This window comes from Daldinia decipiens (assembly GCF_022478715.1).
Source record: "Daldinia decipiens strain CBS 113046 unplaced genomic scaffold F4813scaffold_1, whole genome shotgun sequence".
Taxonomy (NCBI): Eukaryota; Fungi; Ascomycota; class Sordariomycetes; order Xylariales; family Hypoxylaceae; genus Daldinia; species Daldinia decipiens.
In genome coordinates, this window is record NW_026054544.1 from 46422 (window position 1) to 71435 (window position 25014).

The 25014-nt window shown below is 48.1% G+C and overlaps 7 protein-coding genes across 7 annotated transcripts; 4 read left to right on the forward strand and 3 right to left on the reverse strand.

The window, feature by feature from the left end:
* The first annotated feature begins 312 nt into the window (after window positions 1-312).
* Window positions 313-2302, forward strand: F4813DRAFT_340931 (uncharacterized protein). Its single transcript, XM_049241251.1, has one exon. It carries the CDS (start codon window positions 761-763, stop codon window positions 2066-2068), a length of 1308 nt encoding a protein of 435 aa, XP_049104481.1. The 5' UTR covers window positions 313-760; the 3' UTR covers window positions 2069-2302.
* Window positions 2303-2866: 564 nt separating this feature from the next.
* F4813DRAFT_340932 (uncharacterized protein) lies at window positions 2867-7913 on the forward strand. The gene has a single exon (XM_049241252.1). The coding sequence runs from the start codon at window positions 3038-3040 to the stop codon at window positions 7175-7177; it is 4140 nt and encodes a 1379-aa protein (XP_049104482.1). The 5' UTR covers window positions 2867-3037; the 3' UTR covers window positions 7178-7913.
* On the reverse strand, window positions 7893-12431 carry F4813DRAFT_340935 (formate-tetrahydrofolate ligase). The gene is made up of 5 exons (XM_049241253.1): window positions 11483-12431; window positions 11369-11389; window positions 11260-11297; window positions 8658-11188; window positions 7893-8606 (listed from the first exon to the last, which is right to left on the reverse strand). The coding sequence occupies exons 1-5, from the start codon at window positions 12072-12074 to the stop codon at window positions 8498-8500; spliced, it is 3291 nt and encodes a 1096-aa protein (XP_049104483.1). The 5' UTR covers window positions 12075-12431; the 3' UTR covers window positions 7893-8497.
* A 335-nt stretch (window positions 12432-12766) lies between these two features.
* On the forward strand, window positions 12767-14434 carry F4813DRAFT_373 (eukaryotic translation initiation factor 3 subunit I). The gene is made up of 5 exons (XM_049244765.1): window positions 12767-12961; window positions 13018-13040; window positions 13121-13601; window positions 13672-14013; window positions 14074-14434. Exons 1-5 carry the CDS (start codon window positions 12935-12937, stop codon window positions 14209-14211), a joined length of 1011 nt encoding a protein of 336 aa, XP_049104484.1. The 5' UTR covers window positions 12767-12934; the 3' UTR covers window positions 14212-14434.
* Window positions 14435-15027: 593 nt separating this feature from the next.
* Window positions 15028-18930, reverse strand: F4813DRAFT_377 (SWI/SNF family of DNA-dependent ATPase). The gene is made up of 4 exons (XM_049245188.1): window positions 18603-18930; window positions 18334-18504; window positions 15297-18260; window positions 15028-15234 (listed from the first exon to the last, which is right to left on the reverse strand). Exons 1-4 carry the CDS (start codon window positions 18693-18695, stop codon window positions 15100-15102), a joined length of 3363 nt encoding a protein of 1120 aa, XP_049104485.1. The 5' UTR covers window positions 18696-18930; the 3' UTR covers window positions 15028-15099.
* Window positions 18931-19822: 892 nt separating this feature from the next.
* On the forward strand, window positions 19823-21709 carry F4813DRAFT_340940 (uncharacterized protein). The gene has a single exon (XM_049241254.1). It carries the CDS (start codon window positions 20273-20275, stop codon window positions 21107-21109), a length of 837 nt encoding a protein of 278 aa, XP_049104486.1. The 5' UTR covers window positions 19823-20272; the 3' UTR covers window positions 21110-21709.
* Window positions 21710-22614: 905 nt separating this feature from the next.
* F4813DRAFT_437 (acyltransferase family-domain-containing protein) lies at window positions 22615-24493 on the reverse strand. Its single transcript, XM_049248486.1, has one exon. The coding sequence runs from the start codon at window positions 24264-24266 to the stop codon at window positions 22692-22694; it is 1575 nt and encodes a 524-aa protein (XP_049104487.1). The 5' UTR covers window positions 24267-24493; the 3' UTR covers window positions 22615-22691.
* Window positions 24494-25014: the final 521 nt, after the last annotated feature.

Here is a 25014-nt window from a genome sequence, read left to right on the forward strand (position 1 = left end):
TTAGGTAGTTATACAGATTAAATCGATCGAACGAGCGCCACTCTTTTTTAGGGAAGCATATCGTGAGCTGAATCCTTGGTAGCGATGTAACTAGGTGTGGACGTTGTAGGCCTCGAGTCAACAGTTATTTGCTGGATTTGGAATGTGACCCGTGAAATAGTTGTTACACCCATTTTAGAATTTCGCCTGTTCGCCTCTAAGACTGGATCGTTACGTGCATAATTACATTGGTATGTTACCGAGGTTGAAAGAAAATATATACTATTTTAAAGTCGTCTGTTTATCTGTTTAGTGACTATTTTGTTACGCACGGTAGTGCTACCTCTAGTGGAGAGATCCATTAATACCGTTTAGATCTTGCACAAGTGTATAATTCATTGACGTTACTTATTTGATATATGTATAGTAACGTGTTGCTCATCAACTCTAATGCTATTTATACCCCCCGAGTTCATCTTACACACAGGTATACAATTAATTACCTGAAGAGGTAGTACATGTCGAAATGTCGAAAATGGCGATACCTATGATGTGTAGGTAACTGCGAGAAACAGAAATCATGGGGCCTGTGTCTCGGGTAGGTCCGAAGAAGCTGTGGAGTTGCAAGGTATCTCCGCGCTGACGTAGTTGGCGCTGAAACCTTCCCGATCTCACATCCTGATGCCTATTTGATGCCTATTGTAAAGTCAGGTGGTGTAAAGTGTATAGCTTGACATGATCTTGAAGTCACCAATGCATATGGTCAAAGCCGACAAGAACCATGGCCTTCATTTCGAACATCAAGCGATTCCATCGCAACAATGTCGCAACTGTACGTAACTCACCACTTGCTGAGATATCAGGCGCGCTCGGCGATCTAGGTACCCTTCTGCCTCTCATGATCACCCTCGCGGTCAACGGCTCAATCTCGCTATCTACAACGCTTGTGTTTTCCGGCTTCTTCAACATCGTGACCGGTGTCGTATTCGGTATTCCCCTACCGGTACAGCCTATGAAGGCTATCGCAGCGGCAGCCATAGCCTCTCGCGCCTCGGAACGCGAAACCGTAGCAGCAGGCAGCGTGGTAGCTATTGTCGTGTTGCTCCTGAGCATTACAGGTCTATTGCACTGGGTCACGCGCATAATACCGATTCCCGTAGTAAAAGGAATACAGTTCGGTGCCGGTCTCTCCCTCGTCATCTCCGCGGGTACCTCTTTGCTTCAGCCCTTCATCCATAAATGGACTCTCGCTCTCGACAACCTCGTCTGGTCCTTAGCCGCCTTCTTGCTGCTCATATTGACCCAGAGAGCATCTCGGTTTCCGTACGCTCTAATTATATTCGTTGCCGGCCTAACCCTTGCCATAATATTTGTTGCCACGAGCTCCCACCACCTACCGCATTTCCATGTCTGGCACCCCTGGTTTGCACTTCCGCGGTGGAGTGCTGATGCTATCGGCATGGGCATCGCGCAGCTGCCATTGACGACGTTAAATTCGATCATTGCCGCGAGTGCCCTCGCAACGGATCTGCTACCTAATCTACCGGCACCCAGCGTCACTGCCCTCGGCATCAGCGTCGCCAGTATGAACCTCTTGGGATGCTGGTTTGGTGCTATGCCTGTCTGTCATGGGGCTGGGGGCCTTGCGGCACAGTACAGATTTGGTGCGCGGAGCGGTGCAAGCATCATCTTACTGGGCCTATTTAAGATGATACTCGGTATTGTCTTCGGCGAGACGTTGCTGGATCTTCTAGAGGGATTTCCGAAGAGTCTTCTGGGTATTATGGTCGTTGCTGCTGGTCTGGAACTGGCAAAGGTAGGCCAGAGCCTAAACCACGGCGCCTCGGATCTATGGGAGTCGTCAGTAGATCAGGATCAACGGAGGAGGCATAAAGACATCTCAGACCAAGAAAGGCTAGAGAGGTGGACTGTCATGCTCATGACTACGGCAGGTATCTTGGCTTTCAAGAACGACGCCGTTGGCTTTACAGCTGGGATGCTCTGCCACTGGGCCTACAAGTTTGCGGATTGGATAGAGAAAAGAAGCAATCACCGGTCAGGCGAAAGACGATCACTCTTACACGCTTGAGGAATATGTACGACTTTGATCATCGAGAATGCAATAGCTTGTTTACCAAATATATGACTTAAGGCCGCTATACGGCTTATGGCGTGAAGGCTCCTTTTTTCGAGGCACCGTGATGTAATACAAAGGAATCATGGATATCTCAGTAAATAACTATCATAAATGTTAATGTTACTTCGAATATACCTATCAAAGTTACTACGAGCATACAATGCGAATATAGACTTAGTCTTGCGATTACTTAGTCTTGCGATTACTTGAGTCTAATCTCATCTTTCTATGTATCTAAACCGACTCGATGCGCCTTGAAGCCCGATGATATGTACACTCGAGCAGCACATATTGGGCATCTGCATTAGTCTCGTGTCAGTTGACCAAGGATGGTGTAAGTATGGATATATTTGCCAATCTTTCGGAAACATGTCCGCGATGATTGACGGGAAACTTTCTTATCATACATAGTATCTATCTGTTACACACGTCCAGGTGTGAGACTGGAAACAGCTGCAAAAAATAAAGTGCAGTTGACCATAGAGTTCGAGGAGCTGCTGCACTGCTGCACTGCTGCAGAAGCTAAAAGCCAAACTAAGTTAGCAGCTTTAAAGCGTCGATTAGTTCACCCCCTACTGACCAATCACAGCCAATCACAGTTAGCCAACAAGCTCTACCCGAATCTGCACGGAAAAAGCACCAGCACCTTTATAGATTAGTGGCTGTTAGTGGCTGTAAAGGGCCTTGGCGGGGAAATCAAATCAGAAGTTTGGCACTGTCAGACCATTAGAGCCATTAGAGCCATTGGAAGCCATTAACCTAGCATTTGCTGTATTTTTTTTACGTTGCGGGAAGGCGGTCACAACAATCCCGTTCCCTTCTACTGGCAGTACACCCACTTTCAACTCTCCATACCATTTTCCTAACGAATCCCTAAACCGGCACGCCGTAGACGAAGGAGCTGTATTCAATTCAACAGCGATGACTTCGTCCATAGCTGCCGCGACCTATCCTGGTCGTCAACCAGTAGTACATCATGGCTCTCCGCCGCCAAGCGTGCCGCCCGCAGCCGATCCAGATCCCGCATCTATTGCCACTGCCACTGCCGATGCGAATGCGCCGATGCCTTTTTCGGCTCAACAAGATACCTACCGCGATGATATTCAAGACATGCATTCAATGCCTTCGCCCCCTACCGTCTCCCCCCTTTCTACACCGGCTGCGACCCAAGTGAACATTGGCGATAATGATGATGTTCCCGACCTCTCTACCGGGCCTCTATCAGTTACGAATAGAGCCTCTGAGCTCGCCTCGGCCGTCCATCTGGCTTCTGCCAACTTGGGCAAAGCTACAGATACCTTTCCTATGAACCTCGATCGAAGCCAAATACTAGAAAATACACAGCGATCGCGCAACCAGGTAGAAGCTGTCGCGACTACGGACCCCGAACCTGCAGGCATGGACTTCTCGTCTCGAAACATGTCTTCCAGCTTGCGACACACCCAGGGCACTGTACAACCCAATGCCTATATCATGAATATCGCCCAGGCTAGTTCGACTCTCTTCCAGAATCAGGGGCCCTCCATTGTAGCCCCCTCTGAGGTCTCCTTGCAGGCCTCGTTTACTCCTCAGGAAAGTGATGTTGTGACGACAAGCGGCGACCGCACATCGACTAGCGCCAGCCAAAAGTTAGAATCTTTTGCCAGGATAGAATTTGCCGATAGCGTTTTTCAGATGACTACTTACGCTGTCATTATTGGTCGCGATCAACGGGCCATGGATCAAGCTAGGAGGGATGAGAAGAGGGAATTGAACTACAGACGCAAAGTGGAAGAGAACGCGAGAAATGGATTGCCTCCCCCGACGCCCCTCAACGTCGACCGCGGGAAGTTTAGTAAATCCTATGTGAGCGAAGAAGGTGGCATGCTAGGCCCTGAGTCGGATGGTGAAGATAATGTACGACCTGTGAAGAAACGCCGCCCAAGTTCTGCGAATAGGTCTCATAACGGTGACGAAGACGCTCAAAGTGACCATGTCAAGTCCAACAGGCAATATGTTTCCCACACCCCCGGAGCCGCCGCTGTAGATTTAGGCACCTTACAACCGTCGCCCTCTCATATTCCATTCGTGGGTATCCATTCTCCCGGGCCGGATATCGCAAGTAAAACTCGCGGTATATCGAGACAACATCTTAAGATCGAGTTTAATGAGAAGAGAGGCGTATTTGAAGCTGTTGCCCTACACAAGAATGGCTTTTTCTGCGATGACACGCATTACGGTCTCGACGACCCAGTTACCCTCAGGAGCGGAGATCGTCTTCAAATCAAAGATGTAGAGTTCACATTCATCCTCAACGGTGTTCAACTAGGTAAGACAGGCGGCGAGGAGTATCACGAGGAAGAGACTTCGAGCAAACGTATGTCTATTGGAGGCAAAGAGATGAGCTTTGACTTTGAACATTCCGACCATGAGAACTTCCGGGACACAAGCGAAGAGCTATCAGAGATTGAGAATGTACCGACCCCTGTCGTCGGGTCTGATGAAGGAGATGGAGAAAGAGATGGCGACGGCGAGGGTGAAGGCGAAGAAGGCGAAGAAGACGAAGAAGGTGACGATCGAGGAGTAACTGAGCTACAATCTGACGAAGTAGACGAGTCGAATATTGGCATGATCAACTCCACTGAACTTCAGGACATGCATCAGTCCCAATTTATGAATCCTGATATGCCGAAGCGGCGTGGTCCAGGACGACCGCCCAAGGATGGGATAATGTCAAAGAGGGAACGACGACTGCTTAAGAAGCAGATGCAAGAAACCTCCAAGAAGACAATCCCTCAAGACCCGCAAGGACAGAACGAGAAGATCAAACGACCGGTAGGCCGGCCTAGGAAGAATCCTGCCCCCGAAGACGGGGATAAGCCGGAGAAGAGAAAGTATAACAAACGAAGGTCAAAGGAAGAAGGCGAAGAAGGCTCCGATGCTGAGAGACGGGCGAGGGAAAAGAAAGAGAAGAAGGTCCGACCGAAGTCGCCGCCTTTGGAGCTCCGAAAGGAGGACTTCACCGAGGAGCAGCTACAGAAACCTACTAAGAATTATGGTGTTCTGATTGACGAGGCCTTAACAAATGGACCTCCAGACGGCCTAACCTTAAAGCAGATCTACAAGAGAATCATGTCAAAATATCCATGGTTCTACTTCTCTGCTGAGACAAAAGGATGGGAAAGTAGTGTTCGGCATAATCTAATTGGGAACGAAGCCTTCAAGAAGGCCGAGGGAACCGGACTTTGGTCTCGTGTTCCCGGCGTTGAACTTGATGCTGGAAAGAAGCGCAAAGCAAGCTCACCAGATCGACAGCTTGGATCAGCTCACCTTCACTCGCAGCTATCAACACAGTATTACCAAAACGGATCTTACTTACCCGCGGGCAACTACAACTACGGCCATAATGTATCACACTATACCAATGACACAAAGCAGATACCAACGGGATACCAACCTCCTCAGCCCCTTTCAGCACAATCTTCCCAGCCAGTCGTCCAGCCGGTTTACTCGACGCAATCTCCCGCACCTGCACAATTGCCCCCCGGGTATCTGGCCAGGCAATCCCATAACGCCCAGCAAAGTACTTACAGCTCGCCTTACGCGAAACCGCCCCCCCAAACTAGTATTCCCGTCAAATCAGAAGCTCCTGCAGTACAGAACACTCAGGCACTACCTGCAGCTCCAGTGCAACAACCGCTTGCGCAACCTCCCTCACAATACCAGCAAAGGCAACAGGTTTCAAGTATTCCTGAGAACATAGTTCGACCACCACTATCACCAGAAATCGAGAGAGCCATTGCTCAGTTTAGGGGAAATATGTTAAACGTTATTTCGAAGCAGACACCCCATGCTGCACAAATCATCGACTCGGCCATAAATCGTGCGCGAGGGTTATCGGTCCACACCAGTGTGCCTCCTGGGTTTGAATCGGTCGAAAAAACACTATTTAACGCGGTACAAAATATGATTACCGAAATGCAAGCGAAGCGACAACAACAGGCAACTTCTGCTTCTCCCGCTCCCGCCTCAGCTTTACCGATTGCTGCGAAGTCAACGCCGACTCCGAGCGCGCCAACGCCAAGTCCAGCACCTGCGGCCACGCTCGAAGCCGAAATACAACGCAGAATCAGGAACTTTAGGGGTACCATGGTTGTCGCTCTTAGAAAGAAGACAGACCAAGCAGAGGCTATTGTGGACTTGGCTATTAACCGAGCCCAAGGTTTGCCAAATGCTGGACCGATTCAAGGCTGGGAGGAGGCAGACAGATTAATGGTTAAGTCTGTCACGCAGATCATTGCAGATGCGCGCAGAGCGCATAGCCTCCAGGTACAACCCCCGCCTTCAGGGGCAATCCAAGCTCCATCCGCATCACCGGCTCCAACTCAGCCTCCTACTCCTACAACGGGGATAGCTCAAACTAGTCAAGGAACAGCACCAAGTGTGCCCTCACAAACTATCCCGGCAACTAGTACAAGACCAATGCCATCAGTTACCCGCCCCGGTGTTTCAATCCAACGTCCAACCCCGATGGGTATCTCGCGCCCAGGGGTAAACTCAATAAGTCGACCTTCTGTTATCCGCAAGGAGTCAACAGGTACACCAAGTTTGCCAAGCCCGGGCGTACCGGCGGCACCAATGCACAATGTCTCTAGTCCAGCGCTACCAAGTGCAGGCGTTGTTGATCAAATCGTGGGCCAGAAACGACCACACGATGATGCGTTCAACTATGGTCAAGGAACTGCCGACAGACCAGAGCCCGTTAAAGCCCCTACACCCAACATGTCTACTCCAGCACCACCTAGCGCAGGCGTCGTTGATCAAATCGGACATAAGAGATTGCGGGAGGACGGACCTGCCAATAGCAACGGAGGTGTTGGGCAACACGAGCACTATAGCAAAGTCGTCGCGCCTGCATCTGCACCTGCGCCGGTGCCCAATATATGTAGTCCTGCACCACCTAGTGCAGGCGTAGTCGACCAAATCGCTGGTCAAAAGAGGAACTTGGATGAAGGGCCTGGGAGCACGGGTTCAGAACAACCTGATGCTAAGAAGCCAGCCATCTCGTCGGCTTTAACCTAATATGCAAAGCAGACAACTAGGCGTGGTCGTTATACAGTCTCATACTATTGACTTGGAGCGATGGTGCGATGGGGGCGGATACCCGTTGGAAAGCTAGACTTTTCTAGCTTTAGCGTTCCCATTTCTCTACCCATATACACTACTTCTTCTGAAACTATTCGACCCTTTTGCTTGATTTTTGGCATACTCGGATCCAAAACCCGCAGCAGCATTCTAAAATGACAGCAGACAGAGAAGATAAAAAACAGACCACAATAGGCAGATGAAGTTTCGAATGACTCATGAGATACGAATTCGACTACCAATATCATTGTCATCTTCTTTCTCTCCTACTAGGCAGCGCAGCATGGATGGATGGATACCAATACGGGGTAAAACGTACACACCTACCTATTTATTTAATACCGGCGAGAATTCGATACTGCAAAATAGAACAGACAGGTCAGCAAACGTGCCAATACCCTGTGTGATAGAAGCTTCTATCTACAAGCAAGCACATATTTCTTCTCTTGTTTCTGGCGGGAACCACTAAGTTACCAACATCATTGCTACCTATTATATCTATTGGAAAGATACCTAGGAAGGAGAAGAAAGGGGCGCAGGGTAGAGAGAGAGAGGCGATGTCATACTTGATGCATGTGTAGTCCACAGAATTACCGCGACGACGTAGGGTTAGGAAGAGAAATGTGGAAGCGAGAAGGGGAGGGGGGGGGGGGGTGTAGGAAAGCATTTGGATCGAATGCGAATGCGAAGTGAGTCGAATAGAGTAGGAGGCATAATAATGCTGGTCACTAGGAAGGTAGTCAGTCGAGGATAGCGAATCAATAATCTTTATTACTCCTAACCTGTCTAACTTGGAGTGAATACGGTACCTAATATTCATCAGTGAGGATGTTTAGAGAGCCTTAGTATAATAAATATGCTGAGAGATAAGTTATAATGGAACACCCGAGCCAAAATTGGCTCGTAGTGCCTACAATAAATATACAATAAACATGCAAATCAAATTCCACAAGTACCTGATTCATCGCATTTATTTCTAAGTATCCTACCACCCATATTGGGCGTGTATGACCGTAGTAGATAGTCCTGCAGCATACACTACCGTTGAAGGTATTTCGTATAATAAACGTCGGCTCTCAAGTCGCCGTATCTAGTATACCTCTCCTGTCCCGATGCTCCTACGTGGTTGAATCCACTGAAGCTATCTAAATGCATAGAGTTCTCCGTCTAGCTAGTTGATATCTATTCGTACCGCATCTACGCTAGGTCTTGTTTATAAAGAATGTGTATAAGCAGACACCGATGACTGTCTAGCATCTAGAAGAGTCCATCAATCTCTCCTGTCTCCGTGTCAACATCGACATTCAGGTACCCCGGAGCAGTGGGCAAGCCAGGAATTGTCTGGATATCAGCAGCAAGAGCGTACCTACTCATGTTTAGCTTATTTGTCTATACGGGAACATACTAATACACTTACAGATATCCTGCACCTGCGGCCATCCTCACATCCCTAATTGGAACGGTGAAGCCGGTCGGCGCACCCTTAAGATTCGGGTCATGGGAGAGCGAATATTGCGTCTTGGCGATGCATATTGGGAGGTTTCCAAAGCCCTGTTTCGTGTATGTGTCGATCTTCTTTTGGGCAAGCTCGCTAAATTCAACGGCGGATGCGCCGTACATTTTCTGGCAGATACTCTCCATGCGTTGCTCGATAGTGCCCTCATCCACATTATACAGTAGCTTGAAGTCCTTTGGCTTTTCAGAAGCAGCAATGACTCCCTTAGCAAGATCTACGGCACCCTTACCACCTTCGGCCCAGTGGTTTGCTAGGATGGCGTCTTCGGCACCGGCAGCAATGGCTTCCTCTCGTAGGGCAGCAATTTCAGCATCGGTATCAGTAGCAAACTTATTTATAGCAACCACAACGGGGCAACCATAGGCTTTGGCATTTTCGATATGCTTCTTGAGATTCACGCAACCGTTTCGGAGGATCTCAACATTCTCCTGCTTGTACACAGGGTCTAACGGCGCACCGGGAGCAATGGGTGGGCCACCACCATGCACCTTCAAGGCGCGAACCGTAGCAACGATGACGACTACGTCGGGTACTAGGCCAGAGGCACGGCACTTAATGTTGAAGAATCGCTCACCTCCCATAGTGAAGTCGAAACCAGCTTCAGTGATAGTAAATCCTGCCTTGGCGTTGTGATCCTCATCGGGCTCTGTACCTGCTAACTTGAGCGCCATCTTGTCGGCAAGGATAGAGCTATTCCCAATACTAATGTTAGCAAAAGGACCGGCGTGCACAAATACGGGAGTTCCCTCCAATGTTTGCATCAAGTTTGGCTTGATGGCGTCCTTCATAAGGGCTGTCAATGCACCGCCGGCTCCTATGTCATCACAAGTGACCGGGTCTCCTGACCTCGATGTAGCGACGACCATTCGACCCAGTCTTTCTCGCATATCGAAAAGACTCGTGCTCATTGCTAGAATAGCCATACACTCGCTGGCAACAGAAATATCAAACCCGGTCTCTCGTCTCTGCCCCTTTTCAGTTGGCGCAGTACCAACAGTGACACCGCGCAAGTGGCGGTCGTTAACATCTAGTACGCGCCTCCAAGTGATAGTCTCCGGGTCGATGTCTAGTCTGGCGAACCGATGGATCTCATCTTCGGTGAGCTCTTCAGGGTCAGTCTTGTCAATTCCTAGCTTCTTCAATCGGCGGAACATGACGGGCGCAAAAGTCCTCTTTCCGTTCTTTGCCGGCGTCAATCTTCGATAAAGGGGGCCATCCTTCTGCGTGTTCTCGTGGAATATACGAGTCTCGATAGCAGCGGCAAGAAGGTTGTTCGCTGCGGTGATAGCATGGATATCACCAGTCAAGTGCAAATTGAATTCATCCATGGGTATAACTTGACTATACCCACCGCCAGCTGCACCTCCCTTGATGCCAAAGGTAGGACCTTGACTCGGCTGTCGGACATTGGCGAAGGTAATTCGACCTAAATGCGCACCTAGTGCTTGGGCCAAGCCCATGGTCGTAGTGGACTTCCCTTCACCTAACGGCGTGGGAGTGATACCTGTAACTACGACGTATCGACCATTTTGTCGATGTTCTAGACGCTTTAAAAGGGTGAGGTCCACCTTGGCTTTATATGCGCCATAGGGTTCCAACTCATGAGGCGCAATACCGACCTCTTCTGCGACTCGCGTAATGGGCTTCGGCGGCTGTGACCTCGAAACCTCGATATCAGAGGGGACTGGAGTACGCAGGTTGAGAGGAAGCGGGACGATACGCCTCTGCTTTTGTCGATCGAAATACATGGAAGTTGCATTGACAACATTTTGCAATAGCATAGCAACCGTCATAGGTCCCACACCACCGGGAACCGGTGTGATATAGGAAGCGACCTGGGAGGCCGACTCAAATTCTACATCACCTACCAGCCGTTGGCCTGACTTCTTAGATGCGTCAGGGACGTAGTTGGTTCCTACATCGATAACCACGGCGCCTTGTTTGAGCCATTCTCCTTTTACGAAGGCCGGCTGACCAATAGCGGCAACGACGATATCTGCCTTCTTTAGCTTCTCCTCGATGCCTTCGGTCTTAGAATGGCAGACAGTGACGGTTGCGTCAGCGTTCTTCAACAGATAACTGACCGGGCTACCGACAATGTCGCTTCGGCCAAGAACCACAGCATCCTTGCCTTTCAGGTCCACGCCTGCTTCCTCTAAGAGGACCATGACTCCCTTGGGAGTGCAGGGGATAAAAAATGGGTGGCCACCTTTCTTGGCGAGCTCACCGATGTTTCTGGTACCGAAACCATCAACATCTTTTTCATCTGCGACGGCGGAGGTAATGGTGTACTCGTCGACATGCTTGGGCAGGGGCAGCTGAACTAGGACGCCGGACACGGCAGAGTCATTATTTAAGACGTGTAGCTGTGCCAAGAGCTCGGCCTCGGTAATATCCTCAGGAAAATGCAGGAGGTCGCAGGTAATATTGGCCTTTCATGAGTCACAATGGTTAGGTTAGGGGTATTATACGTGGGGCATTATGCTGAAGTTCAAATTCCTACCTCTCGAGCGGCCTTAAGCTTCATGCGAACATAAGTTGCTGGTGAGAGAATTAGCTGCGGCACAGGTTGCTTACGGTGGTTGAGTCAGAAACCCCGGATTAAGACATACAAGAATCAGATCGATCACCGACTATACGAGGTAACAAGGTTAGTACCTATTATGTCTGAATTATGGAAGTACGGAGTATGGAGTATGGAGTATGGAGGTATAGCAATTACAAACCTTGGATGATCTTGAGGCATGGCTGGTACTTGGGGTTGGACTTTTGCTTTTCGACTATCTCAACAGCCAGTCCCTCGCGGATCTTCTTTGCAATGGCTGTGCCATCTAACCTAATCGCAGTCATGGTGGGGTAGCTCGTTGAAAAATGTCTATTAGAGACACGCGACAAATGCGATAATGAGACAAGTGGCCAATGCCGTTGCGCCGTTCCCACTGAGGCGTAATTAGATGAGCCTGCTCTTGTGCAACACAGCTGATACAACCCTCGACGGGTATTTGCAGACGTGATGAGTCGGGCACGTTGTTGAGAGTAAGCTGAAATCCGGGGAGCGAAATATAAGCGATTCGCTTGGACCGGAACCGCAAATGGGAGCTCGCAACTATTAGACAAGCAATTTGACAAGCTGCAGGCTTTTCGGGACCCGCAAAGCGGAGTTTTAGTCGGCCGGGTTATAACGAATCTAGTAGTAACGCGTGTGACCGGCCGAAGTATGAATTGTGCGGATGGACTTGGCCTTGGCCTTGGACTTAGACTTGGAAGAGGGTGAAAATTGTAGTGGCATCGACTGATGCTTGCAATGGCTAGAGTCATAGCTGCTAGTCCCAAAGCTAGCAAGTTATACGATAGTTTGCTGATAAGTACTGTACAATTACTACAATACCAGTGTCAGTAATCCAGAAGGATCTGAAGTAACAGTAATCGAATCGATTGTTAATGCCCACAACATCGAGTAGTTATAAATAATAAATGGTCATAAGAAATAAAAGATGTAGCTAACTAGGTAAATAACCCATAATAGGAATCAAACAAAGATCACCTATAAAATAGATAATAAATAATATGATATATTCGAAGCAAAATAGGAGTGGTAGGATACAGCTTCCATTGTCTATAAGTGCATGTTCATGTATGTATAAGAGGCATTTTTGTGGCTCACTACAAGTTTTCTTATTTAGCGAGAAGTTCACTTTCCCTCTACCGAGCTCTAAGCTTAAAATTTCTCTTTATCTGAGATGACTCAAACGTTGTCCTGATCGCGTAGTCTAGCCTGTTTTTCATACGGAAGCAGCAATCCACTTCACCTGATATTCTGCTCATCTAATTCTCATTGCAACATGGAAAGTGCTTGGTACCTAAGACAGGTACGTCTATGTACATGCGTAGATGAGATTAAATTTAGGTACATGATAAACTTATCAGGGTTAGGTTAGGTTAGGTACCTACCTAGGTACCTACTGGGATAAGTGCTGTTTTACAAATCATGATTGGCTACCACGAATCCCAAGCCTTTGTATAGCCCCTCACGTGACGATGAGTAACGTTGGTGGGGTCCAGATGCTGATAGGTTATCAGAAAATCCGCGAAATCTTGCCCCACGCACAAATCATTCAAAAACTCCATACAACCAACCTCAAGATTGGTGACGAGATACAGATCAGAACACCGCCAATATGAGACCTATTCTGTTGTCAGGCCACGTAAGAGATCACTTTTCCTGATATCGTATATGATGCCCTCTAACAATTTTCTATAGGAAAGGGCCTTGACCCAAATTAGGTATGCTTCTCTTAGCATAAACAGAACCTTGCCCCGCGACAAGTTCGCTAGACTAACTAAACCGCTTTTCCCCTCTATAGATACAACCCCGATGGCGACCTGCTATTCTCCGTATCCAAGGACCAGCAGATCTGCGTGTGGTTTTCGCATAATGGCGAACGGTTAGGTACATATAAGGGCCACCAGGGTGCTATATGGACCGTAGATGTAGACCCGACGTCGACCTTCATCGCAAGCGGTAGCGCCGACAACACCATCCGCCTGTGGGAGATCAAGACCGGCCGTTGCCTCAAGACTTGGGAATTTCCCACTGCTGTCAAGCGCGTCGAGTTCAGCGACGATGGTCGCCAGCTGCTGGGCGTCACCGAGAAGCGCATGGGTCATCTCGGAACTATCGTGGTTCTAGATGTCGTGTTAGAAGTTGACGCCGAGCAGAGCGACGAGCGCGTCCTGACCATCGTGTGTGATGAGAGCAAAGCTACCGTTGCCGGCTGGAGCTACCTAAACAAGTACATCATCGCAGGACATGAGGATGGTTCCGTATCGCAGTATGACGCTAAGGTAAGCCGCGAAGCCAGCTATTATATGTAAAGGGATGGATGACGAGATCTAACAAATGCCACCTTGACAGACTGGAGAGCTACTCGATAATGTCCCCATCCACGAGCTCAACATGCAAGTGACAGACCTCCAGTGGTCGCCCGACCGCACCTACTTCATCACAGCCTCCAAGGACAAGACCGCCCGACTGATAGCCGCGCGCGACCTCGAGCCCCTCAAGACCTACGTGACGGACACCCCCCTTAACAGCGCATGCATTACCCCGAATAAGGACTACGTTATCCTAGGTGGTGGACAGGCCGCCATGGACGTCACCACGACCGCAGCTCGCCAAGGAAAATTCGAGGCGCGTTTCTACCACAAGGTTTTCGAGGATGAGATCGGTCGTGTAAGGGGCCATTTCGGACCTTTGGTACGTTTTACCTTTTACCCAGCCTAGAGTACTCAGAAATCACATCTAACAACCCAATAGAACACTGTAGCAGCGGACCCCACAGGCAAGGGCTACGCCAGCGGTGGAGAAGACGGTTATGTACGTATCCACCACTTCGATAAGGGATACTTCGACTTCCGGTACGAGGTCGAGCGCGAGCGCGACAACAGGCTATAATAAGAACACGCGCGTAGCGTATAGCTCTTCTAGCCCCGCATATTCTTCCTCCCCGAATCATCCCGCCGCTCCGTCGTGGCGTATATACGTACACGCGTTGATCGTTGCTACGAGGTAGAAAGTGGGAGAGAGAAAGGGAGGGATGGAAGATATCCGGCGTTGTGTCCTCGTTTTTATTATTCCGCGTTCTTCTAGCCAGAACTTGCATCCATCCATCCGGGAAAGGCTTCGGCGTTTGAGGGTTTTGTCCGACAGTTTTTGTTCGTCGCTTAGGTAGGAAAGAGAAAAATAAATGAGAGCTCCGGATTAGGTATAAGGAGGCAGAGAGTAGCTCGAGGCTTCTAACCAATATACCTGATTAAGACACAATATTACTTTTGATTATTGGTCTAGCGTAGCAAGATGGCCATCATCCTGAAATGACAATATTGAAATATGCGTAGGAATGGTATCACTTGTCAGTAACGATACTATGAATGGTTCGCAATATCACATAAGGACTAGGTTAGCTACGTACGTACACACGGCAAACCTTTCGAAAAGCACTTTCATAGCTATGTCGTGGCTCCTTCTTTACATTGTAAGTGCAACATGCTGCTACCTCTGTCCAATCCTGACCGCCGCTGTCAAGCTTTGGTACAAACACCCCCTGACTTTCATTTTCGCCAGACCCTATAGGGAACTGGATAACATTTTAGACCATCTATCGAGACAGCTTAATTTCGTGGACTTCATCGTCCGGTGACGAAAGCAACCAATAAAAACGCCTGTACACGTACTCCCCTTGCCGTTCCATAGTCCGATGATGCCATTGTGAAAACAAGGTCTACGAAAGAAGTGCCAACCAAAAAACATCTTGTCCGCTCCTTTTTAATCAGCGACAGCCGCTTACTTCTTCTTTCCCTTGGACTTGGACTTGGCCGCGGGTGTTGAGTTGGTAGAAGCCACACTGGACGCGCGAGTGGACGGCGTAGCAGAAGTAGTCTTACTACCGCCACCTTTGACGTTGTCGAGGGCCTTGTTCTGTTTCTGTGTTAGTAGTCGGTCCGAATTAAGCTATGATTACCAATTAATTAATAGCATACCTTGACACCGGTCTTTGACTTCTTCTTGGCGGGGGCCATTCCAAGGATGCTGTCCTCATCATTCTCCTCGTCATCGGGCTCTCTCTTTCCCTTGCCGTTGACCCCATTTGTCTTGGTCGGGTGTGCATCCTCGAACTCCTTCACAATCGTAGTGAGCAGTGTAGTACAGCGGCGGCTGATCTCAATAGGCGTCCTGCTAAGAAAGAACCAATCGAATCGGAACAGAGGACTTTCTCTAATCTCATCACGAATTCGCTCGTAGATACCCTCGGAATCGACTCCATATCGGTCCAGCATTACTAGAAGGAATCTGTCCTCTTCCTCGGTGTAGACCTTCTTGTTCGTCGTAGACACGGAATAATTAATCTTCATCTGCTGGAGTGGAACTCGATATAGTTGCATCTTTTTCCTGAGCATCTTGCGCTGATGCTCCGTCTTGCGCATACGCTCCTCCCCGGATTCAATCACCTGCAAGTACTTGTTGTAATCTGCGATTTCGGTATATCGTTGCCAGAAAACCTTAGCGTAGGCCTTAACTTCGGCGGCAGTCTTGCTGTCAACTTCTTCAGCAATTCTTTCATAGTCATGGCGTCCGTAGCGGCCAGAGCCATTGATAAACTGCTGGAAGTCACGCTTGTTCCACTCGCCGAAACCTTGAAGCGACAATGTCTGCTTCTCTTCTTGTTCTTTCTCGGTGAGGGCAGTAGCGTTATCAATCTCCTGTTGATCTAAGGCACGTTCGGCTTCTCGTTCCGATAGATTGTCTTCGTCGCCGTCAGGTAAGGGGACCTTGTAACCAATCTCCTTACGGTAAAACGCGGTTTCTCGATCCTGGAGGTCACGGAGTCGCGGGGGGTAGAACTGGTAATCATGGACTGCGACCTGCTTTGGCGCTCGGGGAGCCTTAGGCTTAGCTTCCGCCTTGCTAGTACCATAGATAGCCTGTCTGTAGAACTTGTCGACGGAATAGGATTGCTCCTTGCGTTCCCGCTTTGCGGGGTTGATCCAATTCACGCCAATGTCCTTCTTTTTCCCGAACACTTCGCCATTCCATTCATAGGCCGACTCCGAAGAGAATTTCTGTAGATCATCAATACCAAGCTTCTCATACTTGGCGTTGAGTTCCTTGGTACGGTTCTCGCCCTTGGTCAAGATCTCGTCAATATCTTCGTCGTTAAGCTCTGTACCCTTAGCAGCCATCCCCGTAGCTCCCTTTTGTTGGAAAACTTTCTCTGCACCATGCTGAATCATATCAAGGAGCTCATCTTTAGCTGCTGGACCCTTGGCTCCTGGATGAGCACGTCCTTGCTGAATAACTAATTGGTCAAGGCGGAGCTTCTGCGCTGCTCGTTCGAGAACTTTCTCCTCGATGGCGTTCTCTGTGACAAATCTGTAGACAACTACTTGCTTGGTTTGCCCAATTCTGTGGGCACGATCCATAGCTTGCAGATCAGCCTGGGGGTTCCAATCGCTATCATAGAGGATAACGATATCGGCACTCGTCAGATTGATTCCAAGACCACCAGCTCGAGTCGTGAGGAGGAAAATGAACTTCTCCGAATCCGGTTTATTGTAGTCATCGATTGCCGCAATACGATCTTCGTGAGCAGTGCCTCCATCAATCCGGCAGTACTTGAAATCACGGAATACACAGTAGTCCTCAAGAATATCCAAGAGACGACTCATCTGTGAGAAGATTAGAACGCGACTGCCCTGTTTCTGCAATCTTCGCAAGAGCCTGTCGAGTAGAGCCATCTTGCCTGAATTGTATACCAGATGCTCGTCGGTCGTATAAGGCGGGCCAGGCTCAGCTCCCTCAAAAAGATAGGGATGATTGCAGCACTTTCTTAGCTGCATGACAATATTAAGTAGTCGAGTCTTAGATTCCCGCTTGCCACCGGCACCATTGACAGCATCGATATCCTTTTCTAGGATTTTTTGGTACCATTTCACTTGCATTTCCGACATGCCGAGATAGAGATTGATCTCCTTCTTCGGTAACAAGCTTTTCTCAACATCCGCCTTAACTCGACGTAGGAGGAAGGGTCGTAGGACCTTGTGGAGTTGCTCAACAACCACTTCCGAATCTGCATCTTGCCCAGAGAACCATTGGTCGAAGGCTTCACTGTCACCAAAGACATCAGGCAACAAGAAGTTTAGAAGGGCCCAGAGCTCGTGAAGGTTGTTTTGCAGGGGCGTTCCAGTAATAAGAAGTCGGTTTCGAGAGTTGAATAAGCGGATGACTTGTGAAAGAGACGACTCTTCGTTCTTGATGCGGTGAGCTTCGTCGATGATAATGTACTCCCAGGCAAATTTCTTCAAATGCCCCTTCTCACGAAGAATCATCTCGTAACTCGTAATGCAGACATCAAACTTCTCGTCAATTAAACGTTCGTTGATTAGGTTATGTCGCTCTTCTTTAGCACCTTGTAGAACTAGGACATTGACTTCGGGTGTCCACTTAGAGAACTCGCGCTTCCAGTTATCGAGAGTAGACTTCGGCACTATGACCAGGTGAGGACCTTTGGTATCCATGATGTGACGAAGGTATCCTAGGAAGGAAATGGTTTGCAGTGTCTTGCCCAGACCCATCTCGTCCGCAAGAATGCCCGAGATTCCGTTCTCGTGCAGAGAAATGAGCCAATTCAACCCAGCAATTTGATAGTCTCTCATTGTGCCCTGAATGAAAGCTGGCGATTCGCGGAATACAGTCTCTGCGGATCCACCTTCTTTTTCATCTTTGAGTAGCTCTTCATCTTCCTCAGCTTCTGTACGACGAGCTCGACCAGTCTCTGCGCCACCCTGACGAATGCCTTTCTTCTTTAATTTATCGGCTTCCTCGTTTTGACGGTCGATCTCGTGAATAATGTCGCGGATTTTGGGGTTAGGGTTCGTTTCGATGAAATGTCGGAAGAGGTCGGTCAATCCTAACAAGTAGCGAAATCTTCGAATGCTGTCATCCTCCTATTGTATTGTAGTTAGCAAGCTGATTAAGCTTTACTTTTATCTTAATTGATACGTTTAGATTGTTTCATACCTTAGACTCGCCTAACAAGTCATGTTTCTTGCCAAATATGCTTCTTCGAAGCTGGTTGGCTTCTGAGCGCTTCTTTCGACCATCGGCGGCGATCTGGTCACCGGCAACACTACTTGCAGTGGTATTGGGATTGGTATCTGTGTCGGTCTGATCTGGTGTTTCATCAACATCCTATAGGCTAGTTAGTATCGGCGCTGACGACGGATGAGAAGTAGTGGCTCAACAGAGCAAGTGGAATACTATCGGAATTTTATAGACTTAAAACTTACCATTTCCTCGACGTGGTTAGACACAGGCTCTTGCGCATCGGACATTGACGCGTCTGTATCGGCCGCACTGGCCCGAGGGCGAGGCGGAGCCATATTGAGAGATGTATCGCGATAAGTGCTCTACGCGACTGCGACGCGACAAATTAAGACGACGCCTAGTGCAAAAGTAAAACCAGCGTTACAAAGTGGCCTAGTCCAAGGTTGCTAAACCCTTTGATATGTGGACTTTCAAAATACAGTGTCGGCAATAAAGCAGCCAGAGACAAGAACAGATGTGCTTGAGGCTGGATTGGAGTTGAAAAGGTTGTGTGAATGTAGTGAAGGTAGAAAAGAGCCGTCGAATAGAAATTAGATCACAGGCAAGAGTATCTCTAGTTAAAAGTGGACCTATAGTGGGGCGTCGATACTTAAGCTTCGACAAATTGAAATCTAAGGTAGCCGCAACGGACAAGGGTGAACTTGTGTACCTAAGGTACTCTTTTTCAGTAGAACTTCTTAAATTTGTAATCTTTCCCAGGTCTCCGTCTTATGAATTTAAAGTTCTTTTCGTAATCATTCCTCTCACGATTAACACTAAATAACAGAAAATCTATTACAGGGAGTAGCTTAAGAGGTACATATCAAGCTTACCTTAAGTTAGGTAGGTATGTACCTAATAACTACCTAGAAGATAAAGTACCTAGGTACATATTCTTCCAACCCCACGGATACTCACCTCACAACTTTTCAATACATAGGTATGTAATATCGTATATGCATTTATATGTCATTACGTACTTAACCGTAGCATGCAGTGACATTATCTTGTCCTCTAAAGATTTTCGTATTATTGATTGGTTGGGTTCCTGACGGGCCGGTGCCATTTTCAGATGCCATTTCTAGACAGAAACCGGTGCAGTACCCGGGGATTTGCCTGCAAAAAATATTAGTACTGTCCTTGTGAGTCGGACATATTGTTCTAATCCACCTCCGGGCATGCTTATATAAGATCACCTACAAGGTAATGTACATGATAGGTAGGTACATATGTACGTACTTGACTAAAGGAAAGTGTTACAAAACTAACCTCTTAGGTTACATATGTATGTAGGTAGGTAACCTTAAGTAAATTAGGTAGTTGGTTAGTTCTTTCAAATGTTAGTTCGGGTCTACCTGTCAGCCGGGTAGTCCCAAGATCCATAACTAGGTAGCCACCAAGACCCTGTTGGTCATCAATCCGGAATCATCTGACTCAAAGGTTCTAAGGCTTTAAGACTAAGGCTCTAAGGCTCTAAGGCTCAGGGAATAAGGACCCAACAACAACGAACCGCATACGAATACCGCAACACGTAGCATTTCGAATCTCGCAAGCTTGCTGTCTTTAATATACCTATACCAATATACGCCTTTCATCTTTGCTACAATAACTTGACTCGTCAGTTTCATTATCTTATTGTTTCATTGCCCTAATAAGGTCATCACAAGTCGTCAAGTCGGTCCAGGCAATACGACGTAACCTGCATCTTCCATTTGTTACCGGCTTCGACCCACAAACTAATCCACACCCCCACCAAACCCGACGCAGAAAAAGACCAAGCAAGATCCAACTTGAATCCTTTTGACTACTATCCTATTCCACGGCTATATTCTCGCTAGAATCAACTTCGAATTCCTTCCGTTCGAGCACATCTATGTCAAACTGCCCGACCAGCCGGTCAACCATACATCATAATTCTACAATGGACGCATTGAGGGGGTCTTCGCCAGCCAAGAACAGCGCGGGTTGTGAGTCACCCGAACAACTACTCGATTCCTTCAAGGCCGCAGCGTTATCCGTTACAAAGCTCTATAAAACCTCAGTCGCCGCCCAGACAAAAGCCCGGGCCGATGGATACCAAGATTGCTTGGATGACCTCCTGGCCTTTCTTGATAAGTCGAACATTGGTGTCAGCGACGGCGAAGGGTGGCTAATCCGGAAGTGGGCGACTGAGCGTCTAGACGGACGAGACATATCGCCCCAAACGGTGGAGAGCGAGGACGAAGTAGAAAAGCCCGAACCAGCATCATCACCCGAAATCCACCATTCCGGTAGCCAAACGCATATGTCCGCGATGCGGAACGAACCCCACTTGCAGCCAGAGTCTGTCTCCGCGTCTGCCCATCAGTCGACCGTCAACTCTCCTGCGGGGGAACAGCAAATGATTTCCGTTCCGACTCAGGACAGTTTCACCTTTCGGGCGTCACACCCATACCCCCAAGAACCATACCTAAATTTGGAGAACCTGGACCTCTCAGATTCGACTCGGACGAATGATGGCGCTAGCCCAGGGTCTTCCGCCGTCCCCATCGCTCACCCGACTCGCTCGCGCACCAACAAGCGAGGACCCAGGCCAAGGCCTACGAATCATCTCGGAAAAGGGGCTGGTCAGAAGCGAACGATCAACTTCGCCGAGCTATTCAACGTAGGCGACATACCATTCGGAAAAGACATGTTCGGAAGGGAAGGGAAGAGGAGTCGGCATAACTGATCAAGAACAGCCACTACACATTTCTTGATATACCTGCTTCACTCATCTTGCTCCTCGGATGGGGATGGGGATGGGGATACGAGACACGCAGCACAGCAGCTACGACGCTTGACGAAGTTAATGGGGTTCGAATTAGGATTGGAAGGGGGACATTGCATGGTAGCACTGGCAAGCATTTTGAGGCGTTGAGTACTATGACATCGGTTCCTTGTTGTCCTGAGAGGGCGTCCCGGAACTTTTGCTGCTTGCTTTCCTATAGACCAAGGTCAATCAATATAAAACCCATTGTTCGAGTCTCACGATTCCGCCGTATCCGCGATAGTATATTTCTCTTCGTGGATAAGCAATTGGCTCTAGGTCAAGTCCAATGTACATCCGATCACTTCGATGAGCAATAGCAGCGTGATGGGATTTATGTATATATCGTTTGTCCAACGTGGTAAATAGTAGAAACATCCACGTGTAATCAAGAGTCCCTGTTTCTCCGGAATTCATGTTTTAATATAACAATCACTAATAATAACATAGTAATAACACGGCCGTCCAGCCCAATGTTATTACCGACAGCCAGCAGTTTTCTTTGACTTATTAGAAGGAAAGGGGCAGAAGATTAAGTCTAATTAAGCTCAATAATACAAGTACACTTCCCGAGCGCTCTCGGAAATCTAACCTAGAAAACTATAGGCACCTTACCTAGCGTTCCTAACCGCAGTCAAAGTATTGCGGATCGTGCTCAGACACTTCTGTGCGAAGAAATGGAACTCGCCGTACGGAAGATCTGACCACAATTAGAACGTTTGGACTCGGTAGCTTAGCTCTAACTCAAATATTAAGTTGCTAGTAATTATGCTGGCCACTTACAGCGGTAAATCTCCAACCTAGCATATTGTTATATGTTATTGCTGATATCATTCTATCTCGCCTGTCTCGTATTGCTAGTTTACACAAATGCTTGCTGCGAGACGTTTGGGTACCTAATCCATATACTGTTCTTTACTACTCATTACTTATTTCACCCTATATTCCAGGAAGATTACGAATTAGCGATGATGCTAACATTTCAATATCCTTTAACTAGTAGATATGAATATCTTGAGATAGAAAACATGTAACCATGACAAGATATATAATTGATCAATATTGTTTGTTACCTTGGTAGGATGTGTATCTCAGCTCATAATAGTTATTCTAATTCATGGATAATAATCATTAACACATAATACGATTGCGAGTATTTCCTACCCGTTTATCCTGGCCGGGAATAGCACGTCCAGTCTTAACATTTTCCGATATCCTCATTTAGACTTTGATCTGGATATATCAGATCCTTAAATCGGGGTTAAAGGACTTAATATCACGAACAAAATACATATTCGTTAGTCTACAACGTAATCCAATAACTAGCCTTTACCAGAATATCATTAGGTAGTCTAACTACCTACGGAACGAATAATAAGACCACAGCACAGAGTAGCAAAGCCCTATTACTACAGTAATTTATTAAATGCCCAATAACCTATTTACACATAAACCTAAAGCAAACCGTACCCGCGGCACTCCTACGTGTCACATATAACCCTCCTTACTCGATAGATAGCTTAGTCTCAAGCCACTTTGTAAATCTAACCGTCGGCGCGTCTACAGCGCGCCAGAAGACATCCGCAGCCCAGATGACGAGCGGGATGTTGAAAGTAGCCGCGAGCACGCAGCCCCAGTTATACATGGAACCGTCTGTGCTCGTGAAATCCCAGGCGCGTTTCTGTATCATGAAGCCGATGGTGTGTGTGACAGGGCCGTGCATAAGGTAGAGCGCATAGCTAATGCGCCCGAAGTATTGTACAACGGGCGAGTTGAAAAAACGCTGCCAGGAGATCGATCGCGCTGCGCAAAACACGAATGCGATCGATCCGATCATCTGGTAGTACCGGTACTTATCCGAGAACCACTCCGGAATGTGCGTCCCGAGGTATTTCCACCCGGGTACGCCAGCGGGTCCGGCGTCCGGACCCGACATCAGATAGAGAGCCGGGATGGAAAGTAAAATCCATAGGTAGTTACACGGGCCCCGTTTTTCAGGGACAGTGTCTGGTGTCTTTTCGAGTGGGAGTAACGTCAAGGGAGAAGACGATTGAGTGTTCGAATCGTGGGCTCCGCGGATTAGGTCTAATTCGGCGATCACCGTCCCCGAGAGGAATAGAACCATTTCCCATCGATCGCTACGAAGCATAAACCACATAAGGAAGGAGAGGCAGAGAAATCGTACGCCGGTCCGTAATCTAGCTGTGCCGAATATTATTAGGAAGAGCATCATTGAACACCGGAACTCCACTGGAATCGTCCAGAGGTGGACATCGTATCCGGTCGCGCCACCAAACTTCTCCCAACCCCAGATGTGAACGAAATTGTACATCTCCTTCATCCAGTGACGTAGTTGTTTCTGGGTAGTCTCTTCTAAAATGGGATGATGCTCTATCACATTGTGTATGTATTTCCGATCACTGGAATAGCCTCTAGTGATCTCGTAGAAGCCGAAGCGAAGTAGGATCAACACGCCGAAGGTCGAGATCATCGGCGGGAGGTACAAACGAAAGAAGCGACGGAAGACGAATGAGGTCATGGTTTGTGAGAAACCATCGAAAGAACGACTTCTGATTTGTTTAAGTGGTTTTAATGAAAGGGCGTATCCTGAAATAACAAAAAATATGCAGACCATGGACGGTCCGCTGTAGAGGAGCCTGATGAACGGTAGTCGCCATATTTCGTAGTTGGCGTCGTCAAAGCCCCAGCCTTCTGCTATCCTGAAGGCAGAGTAAAAGTAATGGCAAAAAAAGACAAACAACGCAGCTAGGCCTCGCATTCCGTCGAGGTACGCGGTAGGGTGAAGCTTCTCTGCTCGAAACCGCTCGCGAGCACACCGGTGGTGAACAAAGCTAGGCAAAAGAAATATGCCTGTTCGAAGTATCGACGAGCTCCATGATGATAAGCGTAGGCCGTTGCAGTAGGTCTTTGCTGTGGCAGCCCATTGTATACCCGAGAAACGACCGTCGAGATCCGCGCGAGCACTTTCACTGTCTACATCTGAGAGAGATCTATCGTCGATGAGAGACAGCTTCTCCTCATGGGAGAGCGAGGCCCTCGATACCGCATAACCATTCATTGTCCGGCAATGTAGTAAAAGAAGTGAAGAAAGTTTAGGTAGGAGTACCGCTCGCGGTTACGAAGTAGGGATTTTCGACAAGTAACCAAGCCCCTGAGTATACAGCAACGAGAATAAGAAATCATTACCCGAGTCGTTTCTGTTTGTCCACCTCAAGCCGCAGCCGTCACGGACCACTTGTGATGAAGATCATGTTGCGTACCCCGGCCTCGAAGGATACCGATCGTCGAGGGGAAGCGGCTGTCATATGTACATACATATGTACATAAGTGATCTAATCCTGTTGTTCTTTACTTTTCTTGACTAGTCATGCAGATTACGAGCATCCGAAACAGTTCCTCCGTAATATCACTTGACGTAGAAAGGAAGATATGCGGTTGGCTTTGTCACATATAAGATTATTGCTGGCGCTCGCTCGATCCATAGCGTCGAATGTGGAGTGAATAAACTGGACATGATTCCAACGGCGAAGCCGAGGAAGTGTACGGCAATACTCGATCGCAACCAAGAGCATATCCCATCGTATTCTATGCTCTACTTGGTCAGCTTGGATACATAGAAGCCAATGTGGGATGGAGGGGGCTATGTTGGATCGTACGTAGGACCCATAATCCGTACATACTGACGTAGAACGAAGTCAGTCACTGAAAATGTTCGAGTACGGTTCAGAAGTCGAAGTAACGTGTGTGAATGAACAAGAATCCGAGAGACTGTGTTGTATCGGCTCCGTTGCTCCCCGGCCAATGGA

What these genes read in the sequence shown, in the direction of transcription:
- F4813DRAFT_340931 (XM_049241251.1), top strand. Translation starts at nt 761, where the DNA reads ATGGCCTTCATTTCGAACATCAAGCGATTCCATCGCAACAATGTCGCA.
- F4813DRAFT_340932 (XM_049241252.1), top strand. Translation starts at nt 3,038, where the DNA reads ATGACTTCGTCCATAGCTGCCGCGACCTATCCTGGTCGTCAACCAGTA.
- F4813DRAFT_340935 (XM_049241253.1), bottom strand. Translation starts at nt 12,074, where the DNA reads ATGACTCTAGCCATTGCAAGCATCAGTCGATGCCACTACAATTTTCAC. An exon ending in CGGTGATCGATCTGATTCTT is followed by an intron (nt 11,298 to 11,368) that starts GTATGTCTTAAT and finishes TTCTCTCACCAG; the next exon opens with CAACTTATGTTCGCATGAAG. An exon ending in AGCTTAAGGCCGCTCGAGAG is followed by an intron (nt 11,189 to 11,259) that starts GTAGGAATTTGA and finishes GACTCATGAAAG; the next exon opens with GCCAATATTACCTGCGACCT.
- F4813DRAFT_373 (XM_049244765.1), top strand. Translation starts at nt 12,935, where the DNA reads ATGAGACCTATTCTGTTGTCAGGCCAC. An exon ending in TATCGCAGTATGACGCTAAG is followed by an intron (nt 13,602 to 13,671) that starts GTAAGCCGCGAA and finishes CCACCTTGACAG; the next exon opens with ACTGGAGAGCTACTCGATAA. An exon ending in GGGGCCATTTCGGACCTTTG is followed by an intron (nt 14,014 to 14,073) that starts GTACGTTTTACC and finishes ACAACCCAATAG; the next exon opens with AACACTGTAGCAGCGGACCC.
- F4813DRAFT_377 (XM_049245188.1), bottom strand. Translation starts at nt 18,695, where the DNA reads ATGGCTCCGCCTCGCCCTCGGGCCAGTGCGGCCGATACAGACGCGTCA. An exon ending in ACTTGTTAGGCGAGTCTAAG is followed by an intron (nt 18,261 to 18,333) that starts GTATGAAACAAT and finishes ACAATACAATAG; the next exon opens with GAGGATGACAGCATTCGAAG. An exon ending in AGTCAAAGACCGGTGTCAAG is followed by an intron (nt 15,235 to 15,296) that starts GTATGCTATTAA and finishes ACACAGAAACAG; the next exon opens with AACAAGGCCCTCGACAACGT.
- F4813DRAFT_340940 (XM_049241254.1), top strand. Translation starts at nt 20,273, where the DNA reads ATGTCAAACTGCCCGACCAGCCGGTCAACCATACATCATAATTCTACA.
- F4813DRAFT_437 (XM_049248486.1), bottom strand. Translation starts at nt 24,266, where the DNA reads ATGAATGGTTATGCGGTATCGAGGGCCTCGCTCTCCCATGAGGAGAAG.